General features: G+C 33.6%; 5 protein-coding genes and 1 non-coding gene across 9 annotated transcripts; 3 read left to right on the forward strand and 3 right to left on the reverse strand.

Moving 5' to 3' along the window:
- The first annotated feature begins 294 nt into the window (after positions 1–294).
- On the forward strand, positions 295–3720 carry LOC134830537 (arrestin domain-containing protein 17). Of its 4 annotated transcripts, none has more exons than XM_063844049.1 (5): positions 295–420; positions 1052–1320; positions 1832–1964; positions 2248–2951; positions 3011–3720. In XM_063844049.1, the coding sequence occupies exons 2-5, from the start codon at positions 1177–1179 to the stop codon at positions 3212–3214; spliced, it is 1185 nt and encodes a 394-aa protein (XP_063700119.1). In that variant the 5' UTR covers positions 295–420; positions 1052–1176; the 3' UTR covers positions 3215–3720. The 4 variants fall into 4 exon arrangements, with proteins under 4 accessions (XP_063700119.1, XP_063700120.1, XP_063700117.1 ...); XM_063844047.1 differs by having other exon boundaries at positions 348–420; positions 927–1320; XM_063844048.1 differs by lacking the exon at positions 295–420 and adding an exon at positions 937–955 and having other exon boundaries at positions 1024–1320.
- Positions 3721–6252: 2532 nt separating this feature from the next.
- Positions 6253–12748, forward strand: LOC134832506 (inactive rhomboid protein 1). Its single transcript, XM_063846558.1, has 6 exons — positions 6253–6943; positions 8031–10506; positions 10564–10902; positions 10966–11220; positions 11956–12213; positions 12291–12748. The coding sequence occupies exons 1-6, from the start codon at positions 6612–6614 to the stop codon at positions 12744–12746; spliced, it is 4116 nt and encodes a 1371-aa protein (XP_063702628.1). The 5' UTR covers positions 6253–6611; the 3' UTR covers positions 12747–12748.
- A 1780-nt stretch (positions 12749–14528) lies between these two features.
- On the reverse strand, positions 14529–15826 carry LOC134830624 (transcription termination factor 4, mitochondrial). Its single transcript, XM_063844168.1, has 2 exons — positions 15707–15826; positions 14529–15648 (listed from the first exon to the last, which is right to left on the reverse strand). Exons 1-2 carry the CDS (start codon positions 15761–15763, stop codon positions 14857–14859), a joined length of 849 nt encoding a protein of 282 aa, XP_063700238.1. The 5' UTR covers positions 15764–15826; the 3' UTR covers positions 14529–14856.
- Positions 14690–14776, reverse strand: Trnastop-uca (transfer RNA opal suppressor (anticodon UCA)). The gene has a single exon. It is a non-coding gene; the product is annotated as a tRNA-Sec (tRNA).
- A 45-nt stretch (positions 15827–15871) lies between the features above and the next one.
- On the forward strand, positions 15872–16590 carry LOC134830619 (probable NADH dehydrogenase [ubiquinone] 1 alpha subcomplex subunit 12). Its single transcript, XM_063844161.1, has 3 exons — positions 15872–16034; positions 16116–16293; positions 16357–16590. The coding sequence occupies exons 1-3, from the start codon at positions 15946–15948 to the stop codon at positions 16513–16515; spliced, it is 426 nt and encodes a 141-aa protein (XP_063700231.1). The 5' UTR covers positions 15872–15945; the 3' UTR covers positions 16516–16590.
- Positions 16591–16830: 240 nt separating this feature from the next.
- Positions 16831–18453, reverse strand: LOC134831687 (zinc finger protein ubi-d4). Its single transcript, XM_063845483.1, has one exon. It carries the CDS (start codon positions 18090–18092, stop codon positions 17199–17201), a length of 894 nt encoding a protein of 297 aa, XP_063701553.1. The 5' UTR covers positions 18093–18453; the 3' UTR covers positions 16831–17198.
- Between the last annotated feature and the right edge of the window lie 22 nt (positions 18454–18475).

Consider the following 18475-nt stretch of genomic DNA (forward strand, 5'->3'; position numbering starts at 1 on the left):
AATCAATTTTCAAAAATTTTTGGCTTCAAAAAATTTTTTTAAACGTTTTTCTTATTTTTTAAATTTTAGGTGAGTATCTGAATGAACGTTTCTTTAATCAAATCAACACAAAATCTGGTAAGAAATGCTTAAGACAAATGAATGAACAACCGGTATTACAAGTCTATCGAACATCTGAACGAATGAACGGCACACAGGTACAAAGTTACCTACGAAGAATAGGAAGAAATCGTAAAAATAAACAAAAATGCGCAAACGCAATGTACTTAATACAACAAATGAATTAGTGTTCAACATTACCTTGTCAAAGAAACTCGGATTTTTCGTCGTTTAATATTAAAAATTTTTGTTTTGATCGCGAATATGATCAAACATTAGTCACTTACCACACAAAATAGGATATTTAAGTACTCGCAAAAGGTATTTTTCTTCTTGATTTCCTTCGAAACATGTCTAAAGGTGTAAAAATTCCGTTTTATGAGCAGACCTTTTGTCGTTCACTCTACAAATAGTGACTTATTGATGACGTAATAAAATATTTATACACTCTTGATCATATTTAAAATGAGACAAAAAGTGATTCTAAAGCAATTTGCATATAAAATGAGTTTTAATTAATGAATCGCTGCCCAATATGGAAAGCTTGCTTCCCTTAATTTATATTTTATTTTAAAAAAATGTATTTTTCAAAACTAAACTTAGCATTAGAAGTGCTTAATATTCAAAAAAGTATCGATACGAAAAATCTATCGAAGCGTACAATTAAAAACATTTGCAATATAACTCTATACGCTAATTTACGATCTATTTAATTTGTAAAAAAAGCTTCGTTGTGTCGATACTCATTAGAAGAGAAGGCTTTAACCAAATTAACTCTACGGGTGTGCCCACATCATTGACTTTGAAATTCTTTTTTGTGTTGTTAGTTTTGTGTCAGCTGTAACAACAACAACAAGTAACTCAAGGTTCTGCATTGTAAAAATTCTTCAATTTACCTTTTTTTTCCAAAATTAATCAAATCAGTCAGTAATCAATCGTCTTTCGGTAACAGCAGCTAAAACTGAGCCATGCGTGGATAATTTCTGAAACATAAACAAACATTGAGTAATTGGCACGTGTATAAATACAAGTTCCGTTCGAAAGTGAAAAAAAAACGAGTTACAAATTTTAATTATTATGTCGTCGTCGAGAAAACTCATGATGATGGAACGTGATCGCGACGAAGACGAAATTGAAATTTTACATCCAGATGGCTCGTATAGCACGTCGTACAATCCGTATGCCATCACGGATTATTATGGAGAAAAAGTTCACACAATTGTAAGAGATTTTATCAACTGCGACAAAATATTTTGTGTTAACGCAACGGAAATCAAGTCGTCTGCACAAACCAAAAAAATATTGCACAACGCGATTAATTTATTAATTCAACGCACCAAATGGAAATAAAACGGAAGCTAATCGCATGCCGAATCAAACGGAGGTTAATTAACTATAACGTATCATTAAATTCAGTATTTAATGAATGTTTAAAGCTTTTAACAAAATCTTTTGTGTCATTTTGAAGTTCAAAAAATGATCATTAACTTACTTTAACTCCCCAAACTGACCTTCAAAGTGCTCAATTGTAACAAAAATAACACGCATTGCACTCCAACTTGACAATATTTTGCATTCAATGCATCAGCTAAACACACAAAAAACGATATTACGCAAAAATATTAATAAAAACTTACCACACAAGCACCTTAAAAGGCATCCAACAACTTACCATACATTTTTTTCAATGTGACAAAAATTGAACTTGCTAATTTTTTTTTTTAATTTTTAGCATCTCAACGGAATGTCAAGAAAACTCCTGAAATTTTTGATTCTCTTCGACAACACATCTTTGTTGTATTTCCCCGGGCAGTTTTTATCTGGCAGAGTTTTGCTCGAATTACAGGATGAAACACCTGCATTAGGTAAGTAAATTGCCTTGAAGTTGGATTTGCTTCCTTCTTAATCTAAATTTAGCAATCTTGACCCAATTTTTTTTTTGACGTTGAACAATGACCAAAGATTATCTTTTCCAAAATTATTATATATTTTTTTTTGTTACATAACGATTTATTTATCAACCAAAATAGAATTAATTGCGTAGGTGAAAATGTTTTATTCATCGCTTCAACACGACGTTGAATGAATAAAATGTCAAAAAAATGGCAAATGTGATCAATTCTAATAATGTTGCAATTTTTTTTTCAGGTTTGCACTTTCATGTCGTCGGCGAGGGAGTGGTTCGTTCCAAATCTGTGCGTCAAGAACGCGTTTACGACAAAGAAAGTTACATTGACTTTCGCATGAAATTGCTCGGCGATGTCGATCAAGGTTCATTGTCTGTTTTGTCGCCGGGCATTCATAGTTTCCCCTTCAAATTGGGACTTCCTCATGGATTGCCATCAACTTTTCTCGGGCGTTACGGATGGATTCAATATTATTGCAAAGCGGCGTTGCGCGAACCAAGCGGATTGATTCACAAAAATCATCAAGTTTTCATCGTAATGAATCCCATCGATTTGCGACTCGAATTAGGACTTGCGAGTCCCTTCAAATGTCAAATTAAACACAAATTGGGAGTTGCGTGCTTCGATTATGGAACGATCGAATGCAATATTGTACTTGACAGAGCAGCGTATGTGCCGGGAGAGAATATTTTGGTTTCAGGCACTGTTGCGAATCGCAGTAGTATTGCGTGTAAAATGTCACGTGCCGTGTTAATTGAGACAATTCAATATTTTGCACGAGGAAAAGTCATCAAGGTTGAAAAAAGAGAATTAGCAGTTAAAACAAGACCCAAAATTCGCCCTCATTCGATCGATGAATGGATTGAAGAACCGTTATTTGTACCGCCGTTGCCTCCAACTAATTTAGCAGGATGCCATTTGATGAAAATTGACTATGATGTCTTCGTAAGTTTACCTTTTTTCATGAATTTCAAACAAAGAAGTAATTTTTTTATATTTTTTAGTTCATCGTCACGCCAAAATCCTTCGAAAAAGAGATAAAACTGCAAATTCCCATCACATTGGGTACATATCCCTTCGATCATCAATCTAACGACACAGGAAGTGAATTTCCCGAATCGATTCTCAAACCAGAGACTTATTATCCATCAAACTTGCCAATTATTCGACCGTGGATGCACGAAATGAAATCAGATCCATTCCATTAACACATTTTTTTTTACTCAAAAAAAGTGTGATTTGGTGCTCTTCTTATCAATGTGCCTTAAAACCTTATTAAATCTAATAACTTTTTTTTTATACAAAAACGATACGTTATCGAGTTATTGTTGTTTGCTTTTCACATGATATTGACAAATATTTGAATTTTTTATGATATTTTAATCGATAAGACGTAAATTTAAAGGAATTATCTCTGCGCACCTATTTTATTATCGAAAAATTCGTGTGTAATTTGATGAATTTTGTATTTCTTGCCTTATCATTCCAAAGCGAATAATTTCCGTGAATGATTTGTGTGACAGATATTGGTTTTTCCCTGAATTTGTTAACGTGATTACTTACTAACATCCCATTTTACTGCCTTTCTGTAAGATTTCACACTTTCCTTAATAATATACTGAAAAGAAATGTAGTACTAACATTGCTGTGTTAATTATAAAAAAAAATATAAAAATTAATTAAAAAGATGAAAAAATTTATAAAAATTATAATAAAGACAAAATTTAATGAAAAATATAAAAAAAAAATTTTTTCTTCAATATAACTTTAAAACACGTGTCAAGCAAAAATAGACTGATCCATTTTCAGGAAAAGGATTAAAACGAAAACAAAAATAGATGAACGACATGTTAAATTAGCAGAATGGGAAATCAGACAATATTCTATGAAAAATGATTCAATTAAATAAAAATTTCCGAGAATTGAGAAAGCAATGAATTTCAACAGAAACACTCAATAAAATTTTCATTGTTTGCTTAATTCTTATCATGAATTGAATTTTGCCTTATCTTCAGTGTTTCTGACAATCATCAATAAAATGTTGAAGTTTAATTGAAAGTCAAAAGGAATAAAATGGAATTTTTAATCGAAATTCTTACCGAATTTTAATGAATTTTTACAAAATCCCATTAAAAATTTTATTGTTGTTCAGTTTTCATGTAATAAGTCGGAGAAGTTGAATCTCACTTGTAAAAAATTGAAGCGATGAGACCACTACTCCACTTAGTACATTCAACTCAGATTTTTTTTTTCACATTTTTTCAATCACATTTTTTCTCTTCACAAAATTAATTTTTTAGATAACAAAAAAAACGCGTGACTTTTTTTATTGATGATGAAGCCTTTTTACAATGAGTGGGTATTATTTAGATCTGACAAATATTGAATTAATAATTAAATTCTTTTAAAATTTTTGGATGTCGAGGCCTAAAACACCCACGGATAGTAAAAAGCAGGTGTTTGAACTCAAAAAAAAAAAAATTAAAATTTCTCCGAATTCAATTTTTGACAATTTTTCTAAAGTTAATAAACGGCAGAATTATCGAACATGTCGTTTATATACAACTGATAATAAATTTCGTTGCTCGTCTATCTGATATCTGATCGGAAAAACTGACTGACTGATTGGCGCGCCCAAAAACAACTGCCCGATAACTGAGCACGTCGACGATGATCCAAAAAAAAACTGATGATATGCCTCATGTGTGCATTGTTTGACTGTAAGAGAGCTGATAAGGTCTGACGTGACACACTGCAACGAAAAAAATTCAACTTAAAAGGTAAGTTTTAACATGAATTTGAAGATTTTTGTCGCACTGTAACAATGGTACAATATTTGAAAATGCTTATCGCTATTTATTTACCTTTTGATATCACAAGTCGTTCATTCTCATTCTCGAACGCACACATGTAAAAACGTTGAAGATGCTTAAAACTTTAAATATTTATCATAAAATGTACGTTTTTATGACTTTTTACAGAAAAATGTAACAAAAATCAAGTTTCAAGCTTTCTTCAATGATTCAACTTTTTGCAAAAACGGGGCTTGACAACATGAAATATCGATAATTTCGTAATTTTTGAACAATTTTAACGCCGCTGATAAGATAAAACAGTGACGAAAATCAATCAATAGTAACAGGGAACGATCACAGGCTTCATGTCATTTTATACAGTTAACGTTTAATTTCATTCTTGAATGAATTTCAAATCTAATCAACAACGTGTCAAAGTTTTGTTGAAGTAAATATGAGTAGTTCACTTGCATATTTACTTTTAATCACAAAATTGATTAAATTTTAAAATACCGTAAAGTAGATAATTCTTATGGAAAAAAATAATCCGTTATTATCACGAAAGTAGGATTTAAAATTCGTTCTATTAAAATTTTTACATAAAATTTATTAATTTTTACAAAATTTTGAAATTTTTCAATATTTTTTACAAAATATTTGAGAATGAATTATTTTAATTAATTTTTATTAATTTTATTTTATTTTATTTTTTTGAAAAATAACTTAAAATTTGTCTAAAAAATATTCCATTAATTATTTTTTGAATTTGTTACGGATTTTTTCCATAAGAATTATCTACTTTACGTTAGTTTGGATTAAATGAGATAAAATTGTCATAAGAATTTGTAAAATACAAGACACTCCTTTATATGAATTTTGATAAAGTTTGAAGAAAAGAGGAAATGGTAGCCTAATTTCATGAAATTCAAAAAGAAAGAAAGAATTTCAAATGTCAACCGTCAAGTGAAATTTCCCTTGAATTTTTTCTTTTGTTCGTTGTCCAATGAGTTGCCGTGAATTTTGTGCTTTGTTTTCAAAAAGTACGAAAAATAAACACTTCAAGGGTAGTTTTGTTAGCGATTGTCATGCGCAGAAAACAGATGATATGCGTGTGGCACGAATATATGAACGTGTGAGTGACCCGAAAAAATTTCCCTTCATTTTTCCTCGAGTCCTTTGTGTGTTGGCTCGATTGCGTATCGTGTACAGGCACACGGAGTATTAATCAATAAGTAAGATGAAGACTCAGTAGCTCTTCTACACGCGTCTTGTACAGTCCTGTATGGGGTGTGTTTTGATTTGTCATTGAAATTGCCATAATTTCTGACATACATTTTCGGAAAAACGCTAAAAAGCCTCGGAAAATCCGCGAAAAACTGTAAAAATTAAACATTTAGTGATAGATTTAAGGTGTATGACGTAGGAAATAGCAAAAAGGATAACAATGCATTTGTGATAAGAGAATAATTTTAAGTTTAATGAAAAAAGAATCCATACACAAGTACATCGTACGTACATAGCAAAAAAAAAAAGAAAAGGGAAAATTTTTTCAATAAAGAAATGTGTTTGACATGATAAAATGATGAAAAAATGAAACAAATTGAGGCAAATTATTGAAGAATCTCCGAAGTAAAATGGATCTCAGTTGAAAGAAATTTTCGCGAAAAATATTTCTCACATACACACACACACGTCACACAATAAAACACACGCAAGAAGAGAAGGAGTTCGAGTATCGATCGAATCTTCGAAGATTTCAGCTCGCTGAGGAGATTCGAGAGCAAAGTTTTCGGGAAATCGCTCGTGTCAAATGTCTTCGGAGGATGGAGGAAACACGTACCAAAAGCAAACACAAACGGGAAGTTCGACACGTAAACGACATTACAGTTCGTCGTCGTCTTCGCATCATTCGTCGCAAAGTCAGAGTCAATCGCAGCAACAACAATCCTCTCATTACAAGGAAAATTTAGAACGCAATTCGAACGATTATCTCTCGAGCCACGATGACATCCATTCGCATCATTCGCATCCCCCGCATCAATTGGGCACAAATTACAACAGTAATGCATCGCCAAGTCGCTATTACAGCTCCGCTGACACGTACATTCTGGGCAACCGATTGTCGACAGTCTCGCAAGAAAAGTAAGTATCATGGAAAATCCCAAATTCGTCATTCCGATGCAAAAAGTTGTGATTGTGAAAAAAAATATGGCTGCTATCAGAAATATATTTCCCTTTAGTTGCTCTCCGCGTATGTACGAACGAGGAACGTGCACATTAAAATAGTACAGTGAATTTTGTGTTGTGTGCCGTTTTTTCGATGTTAGTGTGGGATCATGTGAAAGTGAAATATACATGGCATGAAGTATTTTTCGCAATAATAATAATAATAATATTCATAAAACACTCGTTCTTCGTTTTTCATACGGTACACAAAACATCTACACAATCGAAATATGAAGCGCATGATAAATGGAAAACTTATTTATTTGAATCAGTTCAATTATTTTATTAGCGTACCTGTATGAGAGGCTGTGTCTCGTGCGCCATGTAGAACGATCGGAAGAAATAATCAAATCACAATAACACGCAATTTATTTGTTGCAAGTTTCAATTAAAACTTAATTCTTTTCAGCTGATGCGTGTTTTCAAAATAATTATGAAAATAATTAATAAAAAGGTTTTTTTTTTTTTGAGAAAATTTAAGTAAACGGAAATTGTTTTTTTAAAAGAAAACTTGACTTGACGTCATCATTCGATGAAAATTGAACAATTTTTCATCTACAATAAAGTAAGTCAGCAGTTACAATGCAAAAATGTAGTGTTCCATTAATCATGAATTCTTGTTGTTTGTGAACAGAATCGAAAACAGCCCACACAGTTTGCTCATATTTTTGCATTTATTGTGATTTGTAGCTTCCGTGCATTTCGTGTGAAAATTCTTCGCTTTTCATCAGTTTAAAGTGTTTTCTTTGCTCATTCTTCTGAAAATTTGCCACAATACGAATACATGCGTCGCGAGAAATTAGCTCAATGTCGTTCATTCTCATTCCTATGTTTTCTTTTGATTTTTTGAGAGCGAGTGTTGTATTCAATTGTGAATAAATTAGCCAAACTGAACTTCAAAAGAAATTTTTTTTTTGTGTGAATAACACTTCACGTGTATGTTTTTTTTCGTGTAAGAAAAGTGCAAAAAAACTCACCTCTTTATTATCTTTTCTTTTCACAGATATGACGAAAACTTGACGTGTTGTTTGCCTCCTCCATCTCCTGCGCCGACAAGTGATCGTTTTATTCTCGGAATGCCATCGCCATCGCCCTCAAGTCACTATCAGGACCGTTATACGTTGCATCATCGCATAATGTCGCCGAGTTCTCGATATCGCACGAGTATTCCAGATCGTTATCGTGATATGCCGCCAAAATGTCCTGATCGACTCGTTACGCCCGTGCATTATTTGGCGAACAGTACTCCGATGGCTTCCAACGACAATTTCGCTTATCTCACTTCCACAGTTCATACGCCCGTAAAGCGTTACATTCCGACGCCTCCAACGCCCGAGCCGCCCGAAAGCGATAACATGTCGACGTGCAGCAGTGTTGGCGGATATCATTTGCCGGGACCCGGAACGCCGCACATTTCGATTCAACAATCCGCAAATTCGTCGCAGCAGCAACAACAAGTGCCCAAATTACTCTCGCAGCAACCCAATAATGCGAATGCTTATGCGTACAGATTAAAATGTTGTCCGAACCCGAATGAACAACCCGGAAATTCGATTTCTCCGCGAGCAACGCCGCCAATTGTGTCGTCTTTGGATCCGCAAGGAGATCATTACGCAACGCCTGCGTGTATAAAACACATGAAGACACCCGTAAATGGATCTGCGACCCTCGGAAGAATGCCGAGACAACAAATTTGTTCCGTAAATATGGCAAGAGCTCCAAGTGTTGAGTATATCGGGAATAATGGCTCGCGTGTTTTAACTCCTGTGAGTTTTGTGAGTGAACCGGCAAATTGTTTACATTGCAGTACATTGCGACGAACGACAGGAATTCATCAAACAACGCAAACAACAGGTCCAATTTCTCCAACTACTCAACCCTTATCGTTGCCTCCGCAATCGACGAATCATCCGCAAATGTCAAGCAACAACGAAGACTTGTGCGACGCAAAACAAATGATCCGTAACACTTTACCTCCCTCAAGTTCCCTCTCATTTCAATCGATTGCGTCGCAGCAAACGCAAAAATCGCAGCAAAGTCAACAGCAACAATCGCAAAGTCAACAAACTAACCAATTAGCGCAATTGCAACAACAAGTAGCTGCCCAAGCACAGCAATTGCAAGCTGTTCAACAATCGCAGCAGCAACAACAAGCTCCCTTATCTCCATTAACGACACAACAGAATCAACCGCAGATGTTACAAGCATCTCCGCAGCAGCCAAATACGCCATCGCCGCAAGATCAAGCTCCCATAATTCAACAACAGCACGGAAATCAACGTTCTCTCGTCATCCAGCATCAATATCGAGAATCGCCAAGCAGTACAATGAGCAGTATGACAACTTTACAACGGGCGGGCGTTCAGCAACGACAACCCGATCGTCAACGTTTGTTCCATAAACAGCAAATTAAGGATTATTTGAAACGAGAAATGCAACGCTTCTTTGGCGTTTATACAGCAGGCGAAGAAGATGAATTGATAAAATGGACAGGAAGATATAATCGCTTTGCATTACGTCGTTTTGGGCGAATGAAGGAAGACAACGAAGAAAATGTGAATCGTCAACAAAATCGACGTCAAAATCCAATCGATCGACCTGATATTCTGCCCGAACAGAGTAATGATGAGCAAACAAATTCGACGGATGATGTAAATGCACGAACAGGCACTTTGTTTTATCGCAAAGCATCTGTACCGAAAATGATGTGGAATGGATTGTCGTATGTCGTGCGGAGTTTGAGTACGAAACGTGTCAAAACTCCCAAACAGTATTCACGAAGCTTTGCTCCGGCTCAAATTCATTCGGCGAACGACGATAGCGATTTGTGCGAAGGTTTGACGCCAATTCAGGACGACGAAGTGTTCTTTGATATTCTAAATACGTCAAATGGCAGAGGAAATCAACAATCGCAACAATACATGAGCGAACGTGTTAACGGATGGCGGATAAAATCTACTGAAGCATCTCCGAGCGGGCGCCCCGGATTACGAGGAACACGAATTTCCTTCAGATTACTCGATGGCGTGTTAGATAATTCACGCAGACCTGTAGCGCATGAAATCAAGTATCATCGACATGTAATTTTAGACGATCGTTACGATCATCGACCATTTTTCACATATTGGATAAACACAGTGCATGTCTTGATCATGATTTTAACACTCGTTTGTTACGGAATTGGGCCCATTGGATTTGGTGTTGAACAGAAAACAGGTCAAGTGCTTGTTACAAGTTTGAGTTTGCAACAAGTAACGCATGCTGAATACAGAAACATGTGGATTGGACCTCGAGATTTGGATTTGGTGCATTTAGGAGCGAAATTTGCGGCGTGCATGCGAAAAGATCACAAAATTCTCCAAGTTATGGCAAAAACGCGAAGGCAGGAACGTGAAACGGCATGTTGTATCAGAAACGATGATTCGGGATGTGTTCAAAGCTCTCAAGCTGATTGTTCTGTGCGAGGTTTATGGCCAACGGTAATTTCTATTTATTGAAAATTTTGTGAAATTTTTTGTAATTTTTTTCGTTTTCAGTCAATTTCAACATGGAAAAAATGGTCTCCGGGCGATTCAGGTCCCGGAGGTCGAATCTCAGGTTCTGTCTGTGGATTAGATCCCAAATATTGCGATGCTCCTGCGTCGATAGCGCCGTATGAATGGCCCGATGATATCACAAAATGGCCTATTTGTCGCAAAACCAATTCATTTTCACAACGCTTCCGTTTTAAGGATCACACTGCCGAACATATGGTATGCGAAGTAATAGGGCATCCGTGTTGCATCAGCATTTATGGCGATTGTCGCATCACAACACGCGAATATTGTGATTTTGTGCATGGATATTTCCACGAAGAGGCGTCATTGTGTTCACAGGTATGGAAAAAATTTACATTTTCTGCGTGAAATTTATTTCTAAATGTTTGCTTGATGTTTCAGATCTCATGCTTGAATGACGTTTGCGGGATGTTTCCCTTCATAATAACGGATATTCCAGATCAGTTTTATCGTTTATTCACGTCCCTGTTATTACACGCCGGAATCTTGCATGTAGCTATCACTGTTGCCTTTCAACACATATTTTTAGCCGATTTGGAAAGACTCATAGGTCCATTGCGCACTGCAATCATCTATCTTGGTTCAGGAATTGCGGGAAATTTAACGAGTGCTCTTTTGGTTCCCTACAAAACAGAAGTAAGATTTTCCTTTTAAGTGTTTTCCAAAAATTTTTCTTGTTTCGAGTTTTTGTTCAATTTCAACCTTAAGAATGAACAAATAAGGCATTTGAAAAAAAAATTTTTTTTTTTCAATTTTCAAGCTTGAGACCCATCAAAAAGACATTCATATCAACCTTCATTAATTTTTAATGAATTTCAAGCTTCAAAATCATCAAATGGGCCTTCAAAATAAAAATTACGTATTTTTTATTTTTCAATTTTCAAGCTTAAGACCCATCAAAAAGACATTCATATCAACTTTCCATAATTTTTGATGAATTTCAAGCTTCAAAATCATCAAATGGGCCTTCAAAATAAAAATTACGTATTTTTTACGTATTTTTTATTTTTCAATTTTCAAGCTTAAGACCCATCAAAAAGACATTCATATCAACTTTCCATAATTTTTGATCAATTTCAAGCTTCAAAATCATCAAATGGGCCTTCAAAATAAAAATTACGTATTTTTTATTTTTCAATTTTCAAGCTTAAGACCCATCAAAAAGACATTCATATCAACTTTCTATAACTTTTGATGAATTTCAAGCTAAACAATCATCAAATGGGCCTTCAAAATAAAAATTACGTATTTTTACGTATTTTTAATTTTTCAATTTTCATGTTTGCAAGTCACAAATGAAACGCGAAACAGAAAAAAATTTCGAATACCCTCATTAAAATTGAAAAAAATTAACACAATTATTTTCAACAGGTTGGTCCGTTATCATCATTGGCTGGCGTAACGTCATCTTTGTGTGTCATGTTAACGTTCTACTATTGGAAAAAGTTGAAAAAACCACACATAGCACTTGTTAAACTCCTTATTGTTACGATTGCTCTCTTCGGCTTGGGCACACTTCCGTGGCAACAAAATTTCGCTTCTCTCATCGCAGGCTCGATATTTGGCATGATACTAACGTTAACGATAGTTCCATTCATGAGTATCACGAAATTCAATAGGAAGAGCAAGGTTCGTATTTTCAACTATTTCTCTCTTTCTAAAAATAAAATTTCTTAATATTTGTTTTTGTTTTTTTTTTCTTCCAGATCAACCTAATTTGGACATGCTTAATATTACATTTAACAATTTACACGACAATGTTGATAATATTCTACGTATTTCCGAATCTCTTTTCCTCATTAGAATTTACAGCAAGCGAAGATCTGAATGCCGATAACAACTTTAACATATTCGGGGGCGGCGGAACAGGCGGAGCAACCGCTATTGCTCGCAGTAGTAATGTAATTTCGTCATCCGCAACATCCTCATCTGTATCACTGTCGTCGGCAATCGCGAACGGCGGGGAAAAAGTCATGCAAGCTATAACAAATAATAATAATCATCATATTAATGGTAATTATAATCTTAACAATATTTACAATAAAATAAATTATAATAATTATTCACACTACATTAATAATAATAACAATATGATTAGTAACAACAACACAAATCCGCATAATCCAATGAGTGCGTTTTTTTATCGAAAGGACAGATATTAGTGAATAATTAAAATCTTACAATATTATTTAGAGGGATAAGAACGTGAAAAAAAACATGTAGGAATATAGTGAAAAGTCAGCGAAATTCGGAAAACTGTAAAACTAATAAAAAAAACATAAACATAGCATAAGGTGTGTCAATAAATAATAAATAAAAGCCAAAAGACGGCGTGTGGTATGGGATAAAAATGTGCAATATTAAGAATAATTTCAAATTTTTTACGGACTCAATTTTTTTAAGCATTAATTATTGAAGACTGTAATTTGTGTCATTTTACATATTTTCCATTTTACTTATACTATAAACTTTTATTAAAACTTTTCTTTTAATAAAAAGTTTAATTCACTTTTATGAACCCTCACACAACAAAAAGACACGCGCATATTTATAAAGAAAAAGAAATAATTGAAAAACTAAAAAAAAATATTAATTTAAATAATTAGAAAGTAAAATCTATAAATACTAAAGAAAAAGGAGAAAAATACTTTGTAACGGAAATAATGATAAAAAAAACTAATTATAATTATAACTAAAACTTAAAAAAATTATAATTATAAAAATTATACAATATATCTTTAAATTTACTATAAATATATTTAACATGCGATTTGTAATTGGATCGATTATTTGTATAGAATTGAAAAGAAAAGTGAGTTTTTAAAAAAAGTCATGTACATGAACAAAAAAATTGTATGATACGTTTGAGTAATAATATGAAAAGAAGTAATAAACAAAACATTTGTAACATAGAAAAGGGTATTCAGGATACAAGTTTTTTTAAAAACTAACTAAAAAAAGTTTAAATTTTTATTATCATTTTTAAAAGAAGAAGAAAAACTCGATTGATGACGATAATGAGAAGAATAGCTGAAGGATATTACAAGAGATAGTGACAGAAAGAAGTAAATTTTTTACTTTTTAATTTTTTTTTTCAATATAAAAGTTTTTATCTCTTCCTCTGATTATAACTTTTGTATTGAAAAGGAAATTAAAAAGTTAAAAATTATTGTGAAAAAAATGATTCAAAATCGCATACATAATCTTAAGTAATGTACTCTTAAAATATTAACTAAAAAAAGGTATATAAATTAATATAGTTGATTATTGATTGAATTATTTACATCTAAATACCTACTTAGCAAAATATGATGATGACACTTGTGAACAATTTTCTGAAAAACTTTAGAACGAAAGGAGCAATAATTGTTAAGTTTTTCGTTAATTTCTAATTTTAAGTTGAAATATTCTGTAATTGTTCTTTTTCTTGACAAAGAGACAATCAACTTACATTTAGTCAGATACTGCTTACGAATGCTATTAACTAGCCTCTATGAATAATTTGAATTAAAACTCGAAAAATCAAAATGTTAAACATTTTCTGTGATGATTTTTTTCATTTAAAACTTTAGTTATTAAGCTCTTAATAGATTCGCAAGTTTTTCAGAAAATTATTAAAAATTAGAATATCCAAGGAATGCATCAAACGCTTATTTATCGCGTCAAGAAAATCGAATCAAGAAAAGCATAGAAAAATATTTAACAAAAAAATCGCAACATTCGATTTTAATAAAAAAAAAATGTAAAACATGAATAAGGTTAATTTTCTATGTTTTAAGGGTACATAAGAAATAATGATAAATATACATAAAAAATTAACTTAAATTAATTGTTAAATAAATTTTTGTGTTATTTATTTGTTTAAGGATATCATAAAAATAAAAATGATGATAAAAATAAACATAAATAAAAAGTGAATTTTTTTTTTATTTTTTCAACGAATGACAGTTTTGAAAAAGTAGCGTTTGAGTTTGCGTTTCAAAAGTATCAATTTTCAATCCTTATTTTTGGTCCTTTTGTCGTACAGGAACGTTGGAAAAATCAAGTCGATATGGAAATGGAGGTTTTGAAGGATGCAGAAAAACTTGAGAGAAAGAAAAAAGTTCGCCCAACAGATGGAATCGAACCATTTCGACGCTAATCGACTACAGCTTTGAAGGCTGCACTCAGGACCACCCAAGCTCAGTTGGGCAAATGATGTTGGAAAACGACCTATATAAAGTGCTTACTAACATTTTTTTAATTTTTCGATTTTTTGACTGAAATATCGTATTACATTATATCTATTCCTCGTTCCTTTTGTAATTCATCAAAATCTTCATCTTCATCGTCTAAATCTTGTCTTTCCCATTCACGACGAAGCAATTCTTGAAAAACTTCATATTCTTCCAAAGTCACATAACATATTTTCGTTGCAAATTTTTTATCTGAGGTGTCAACGATTCTGTTGAGTCTTGGATTTGAATTTTTTTCTGATTTTCTCACATCAGCTCGTTTACTCTTCACTTTATACAGACCCAATCGTTGCATGAAAATATGTCGCATTTTGATGTGTTCCAAATCGTGCAAGAAAACATCCGAATCTACAATTTCTGAAACTTCAACTTGCATCGTTTCGATCAAATACTTGAATTTGGCTGCCAACGTTTCTTCAGATTGAATCGCAACTTCAGGACTACTCATCATTATTCGCCAAACATTTTTCGGGGTTTGAACGTAACCTTGCAAAAATGCCATGCGACGCGATAATTGCTTCTCATTTCCGTGTTGAATTAACGCTGGATGCTTGCAAATGAGATCCTGCAATCGTTTTTCGCCGAATTGACATCCGCGCCATGCTTCGAGTTGCTTGAATGTCGTATCGAGAGATGTTGTAAAGATTTGTGGATATGCCGAAACGATGTTGATACAAGATTCGTGCGGAAAATTCTGTTGATTTATCAAAAAACTAAAAGTCTTTTCCCATTGTAATGGTTGAAAATTCGTGAGATTTGGAAATTGATCCAATGCAGAGGAAATTGTTTCAATATTTATCTTTGGAGAGTGTTCCTTGAGAGTTTTTAGCTGAAAAAAATAAGAATTTTTAAAAGATTTTCATAAAAAACAAATTTTTTTCACTTACGATGTTTGCCTTATTCGAAGCAACGCAATAAAATCGAACAAAAGTTCGACGAAACATGATTTAAAATTAATTTTACAACAGTTTCGTAATGAAGGGCATGTCTTTTATTGACAAACAATGCGCCGGTTTGACATTCGTTTACTACATTCGTATCGTCGACGACTGTCAAAATAAAAAAAACATCTGTCTCCGTCAAATTTTTCAATCGAAATTGCAACTTTTTTGTAATTTACGCAAAAATGTCGAACAATTTGGCAGGATTGGGTCGTATTTTTCGTTACATCCGCGAAAATGGAGGAATTCGTGCTACTATATCCAAATTATATCGGTAAGAACTCGCATTTTATACCAAAAATCATCATAAAACGCAAATTATATAATCTTGTTTTGTTTCTTTCCAATCTTTTAGGATGGACGACGTCAGAACAGGTCGTTTAGTTGGAACCGACAAATACGGAAACAAATATTACGAAGATCCAAGCTACTTTTACAGCAGAAATCGTTGGGTTGAATATGCTCCTCATTTCCATTTGGATTACGATGGCAGTCAAATTCCCGCAGAATGGTTTGGATGGATGCATTACAAGGTAACAACAACTTTGAATTCATATTAAAATAAAAGAAAAATTATTTAAAATTATCATTTTTAGACCGATTTACCTCCAAATCGTGATGGCAACCGCCCTCATTATAAATGGATGCAAGATCATAGTCAAAATTTGTCAGGCACGAAGGATGCTTATTATCCATACTCAACAACTAAGGAAAAGATTGAAGCTTGGGATCCAAAGAAGGCAAAATCTGGTTAAATTTTACGTTTTCTCCTGTAAAATTATTGGAAATTAAAAAAAAGTTGTTTAGAAATGTAAAATATTTGTAGCTAATCTAATGGGAGTTGAATATTTTTCAAGGCAAAAAGGCTTCATATTGTCAAAAATTGTCGAAAAATGAAAGAAAGTGTTTGATTTTTATTTAATTTATTGACTTTATAACGGTTTTCTTTATAAAATCACATTCTATACAAATCTAAATTGTGTCCTTTATATTATTTATTATTTTTTTGTGAATTTTTTACAATGATAACTACAATCCTATCGTAAATAATATTTAGTATATAATTTTTCTTTATAATTTTTTTTTGCTCTTACATCTAAGTTTATCCGACATTTATATATAATTTTTATTTAATTTTAGTACAAATTCATTTATGGTATCAAAAATTTTCAAGGTAGCCTGATTTTTGTACATTTAAAAATTTTGATTGGCCAAAACTTTATTTAGGGGGAAACATTTGGAACTTGGTTCTGTTTTTTTTTTGTCTTATGTTAAATATAAACAAACAACAACATGGCTGTTATAGAAGTCAATTTTCAATTGATCGAGAGAAGAAATCTGATCGACTAGAAATTTCCTTCTCACAAACACTGAATTCTCTAATATCGAAAGAAAGTTGCGCATTTTGATATGACGTAAAATTGAATTATTATTTCTCTTAGCAATGATCCGACCAAACATTCTTCCTATAATTCCTCAATTCAAAATTATTTTCCGCGGAATCGAATGACGTTGGTTCAAAGGCTGGCGTGTACGTGTCTGCTTCAAGATCAGGTTCTTTAGGCAGCTTTTCCGCAGGTTTTCTACGTCGTCGAGAATTTGCGCTTGCACCTGCGGGATTTCGACTTCGACGAGGCGTACTTTCTCCCGAACCTGAAGCATCAGCTCGCGAACGTCGACTACTTCCTGCCCTGCTATTTGTCGTTCGTCGTCGATTGTTGCTCGTTTTTCTCTTGTATCCGTTGACGTTATACTCGAAATCTGAATCCGCATTATCAGCATCATCCATCCCGTCGATGTCGTTCATGTCAATTTCATCGTATAACCAATCTTTGGGCAAATCTTCGCTGTTTTTCGATGTTCCGCCATCCTTTGACATATCGCCTTCGTTCATTAAGCCGCTGTATGATGACGATAACGAGTCTTCAATTTGCATCGGATTTCCGCCTGAAACTTTTTCCGTAAACAACGAATCGCTCGGAAACCCTTCGGGACCATCAACACGCTTGAAACTTCGGAATGGACGAGCATTTTGCATCCGCATCAAGTATTGGCGTTTCGGTTTGCGCCATCGTTGCGACGGATAGCTGTAAATTTGACCTTCTCGCAGCGCTGGCATACGTTGACGTCTGTGGGCATACAGATGACAACTTCGCTGCGCTACGCCGGTTTGTGCATCAACAAAAGGCATTCGTGATTTGCGTTCCATGCAAAGTCTCGCATTGAAATTCGAACTGATCTCGATGGTTTCGCGGTACGACGAATCGTTGAGGAAACTCTCGATTTTCCGCAAATTCGGCACACTTACAATCTCAATATCGACAGACGACATTTTGAAAAAATAATAGTACACACTTCACACTACTTCTGTTTTTTCGCTATTCTCGGTCCCTTGCACGTAATATGTACGCAGCGACAGTGATTACAGCACCGTCTATGCACCGAACGTACGCTGCTCTCTCCTCTCTATGGAATCGTTATTAATTTATTATTATTATCGTCAAGTCTTTCGAATAGTCTTTTCACTATTTTACTAATTTCTGTTCTCGCAGCTTTTTACTTCATTTTGAAGCGCTTTCTCTTCCCTTTTTACTGAACCGCACAAAGACTCCCGCTTATCCGAACGAAAAGTAGCAAAATTTGCAAAAACTTTGAAACCATAAATTTGAAAAGTTTATTTTTTTCTGCATATACCCTACACAATTATTCCGACTG

The sequence above is a fragment of the Culicoides brevitarsis genome, chromosome 2, assembly GCF_036172545.1.
Source record: "Culicoides brevitarsis isolate CSIRO-B50_1 chromosome 2, AGI_CSIRO_Cbre_v1, whole genome shotgun sequence".
Taxonomy (NCBI): Eukaryota; Metazoa; Arthropoda; class Insecta; order Diptera; family Ceratopogonidae; genus Culicoides; species Culicoides brevitarsis.

What these genes read in the sequence shown, in the direction of transcription:
- LOC134830537 (XM_063844049.1), top strand. Translation starts at nt 1,177, where the DNA reads ATGTCGTCGTCGAGAAAACTCATGATGATGGAACGTGATCGCGACGAA. An exon ending in GGATGAAACACCTGCATTAG is followed by an intron (nt 1,965 to 2,247) that starts GTAAGTAAATTG and finishes TTTTTTTTTCAG; the next exon opens with GTTTGCACTTTCATGTCGTC. An exon ending in AAATTGACTATGATGTCTTC is followed by an intron (nt 2,952 to 3,010) that starts GTAAGTTTACCT and finishes TATATTTTTTAG; the next exon opens with TTCATCGTCACGCCAAAATC.
- LOC134832506 (XM_063846558.1), top strand. Translation starts at nt 6,612, where the DNA reads ATGTCTTCGGAGGATGGAGGAAACACGTACCAAAAGCAAACACAAACG. An exon ending in TCGACAGTCTCGCAAGAAAA is followed by an intron (nt 6,944 to 8,030) that starts GTAAGTATCATG and finishes TTCTTTTCACAG; the next exon opens with ATATGACGAAAACTTGACGT. An exon ending in AGGCGTCATTGTGTTCACAG is followed by an intron (nt 10,903 to 10,965) that starts GTATGGAAAAAA and finishes TTGATGTTTCAG; the next exon opens with ATCTCATGCTTGAATGACGT.
- LOC134830624 (XM_063844168.1), bottom strand. Translation starts at nt 15,763, where the DNA reads ATGTTTCGTCGAACTTTTGTTCGATTTTATTGCGTTGCTTCGAATAAG. An exon ending in CTTCGAATAAGGCAAACATC is followed by an intron (nt 15,649 to 15,706) that starts GTAAGTGAAAAA and finishes TATTTTTTTCAG; the next exon opens with CTAAAAACTCTCAAGGAACA.
- LOC134830619 (XM_063844161.1), top strand. Translation starts at nt 15,946, where the DNA reads ATGTCGAACAATTTGGCAGGATTGGGTCGTATTTTTCGTTACATCCGC. An exon ending in ACTATATCCAAATTATATCG is followed by an intron (nt 16,035 to 16,115) that starts GTAAGAACTCGC and finishes CCAATCTTTTAG; the next exon opens with GATGGACGACGTCAGAACAG. An exon ending in TTGGATGGATGCATTACAAG is followed by an intron (nt 16,294 to 16,356) that starts GTAACAACAACT and finishes TATCATTTTTAG; the next exon opens with ACCGATTTACCTCCAAATCG.
- LOC134831687 (XM_063845483.1), bottom strand. Translation starts at nt 18,092, where the DNA reads ATGTCGTCTGTCGATATTGAGATTGTAAGTGTGCCGAATTTGCGGAAA.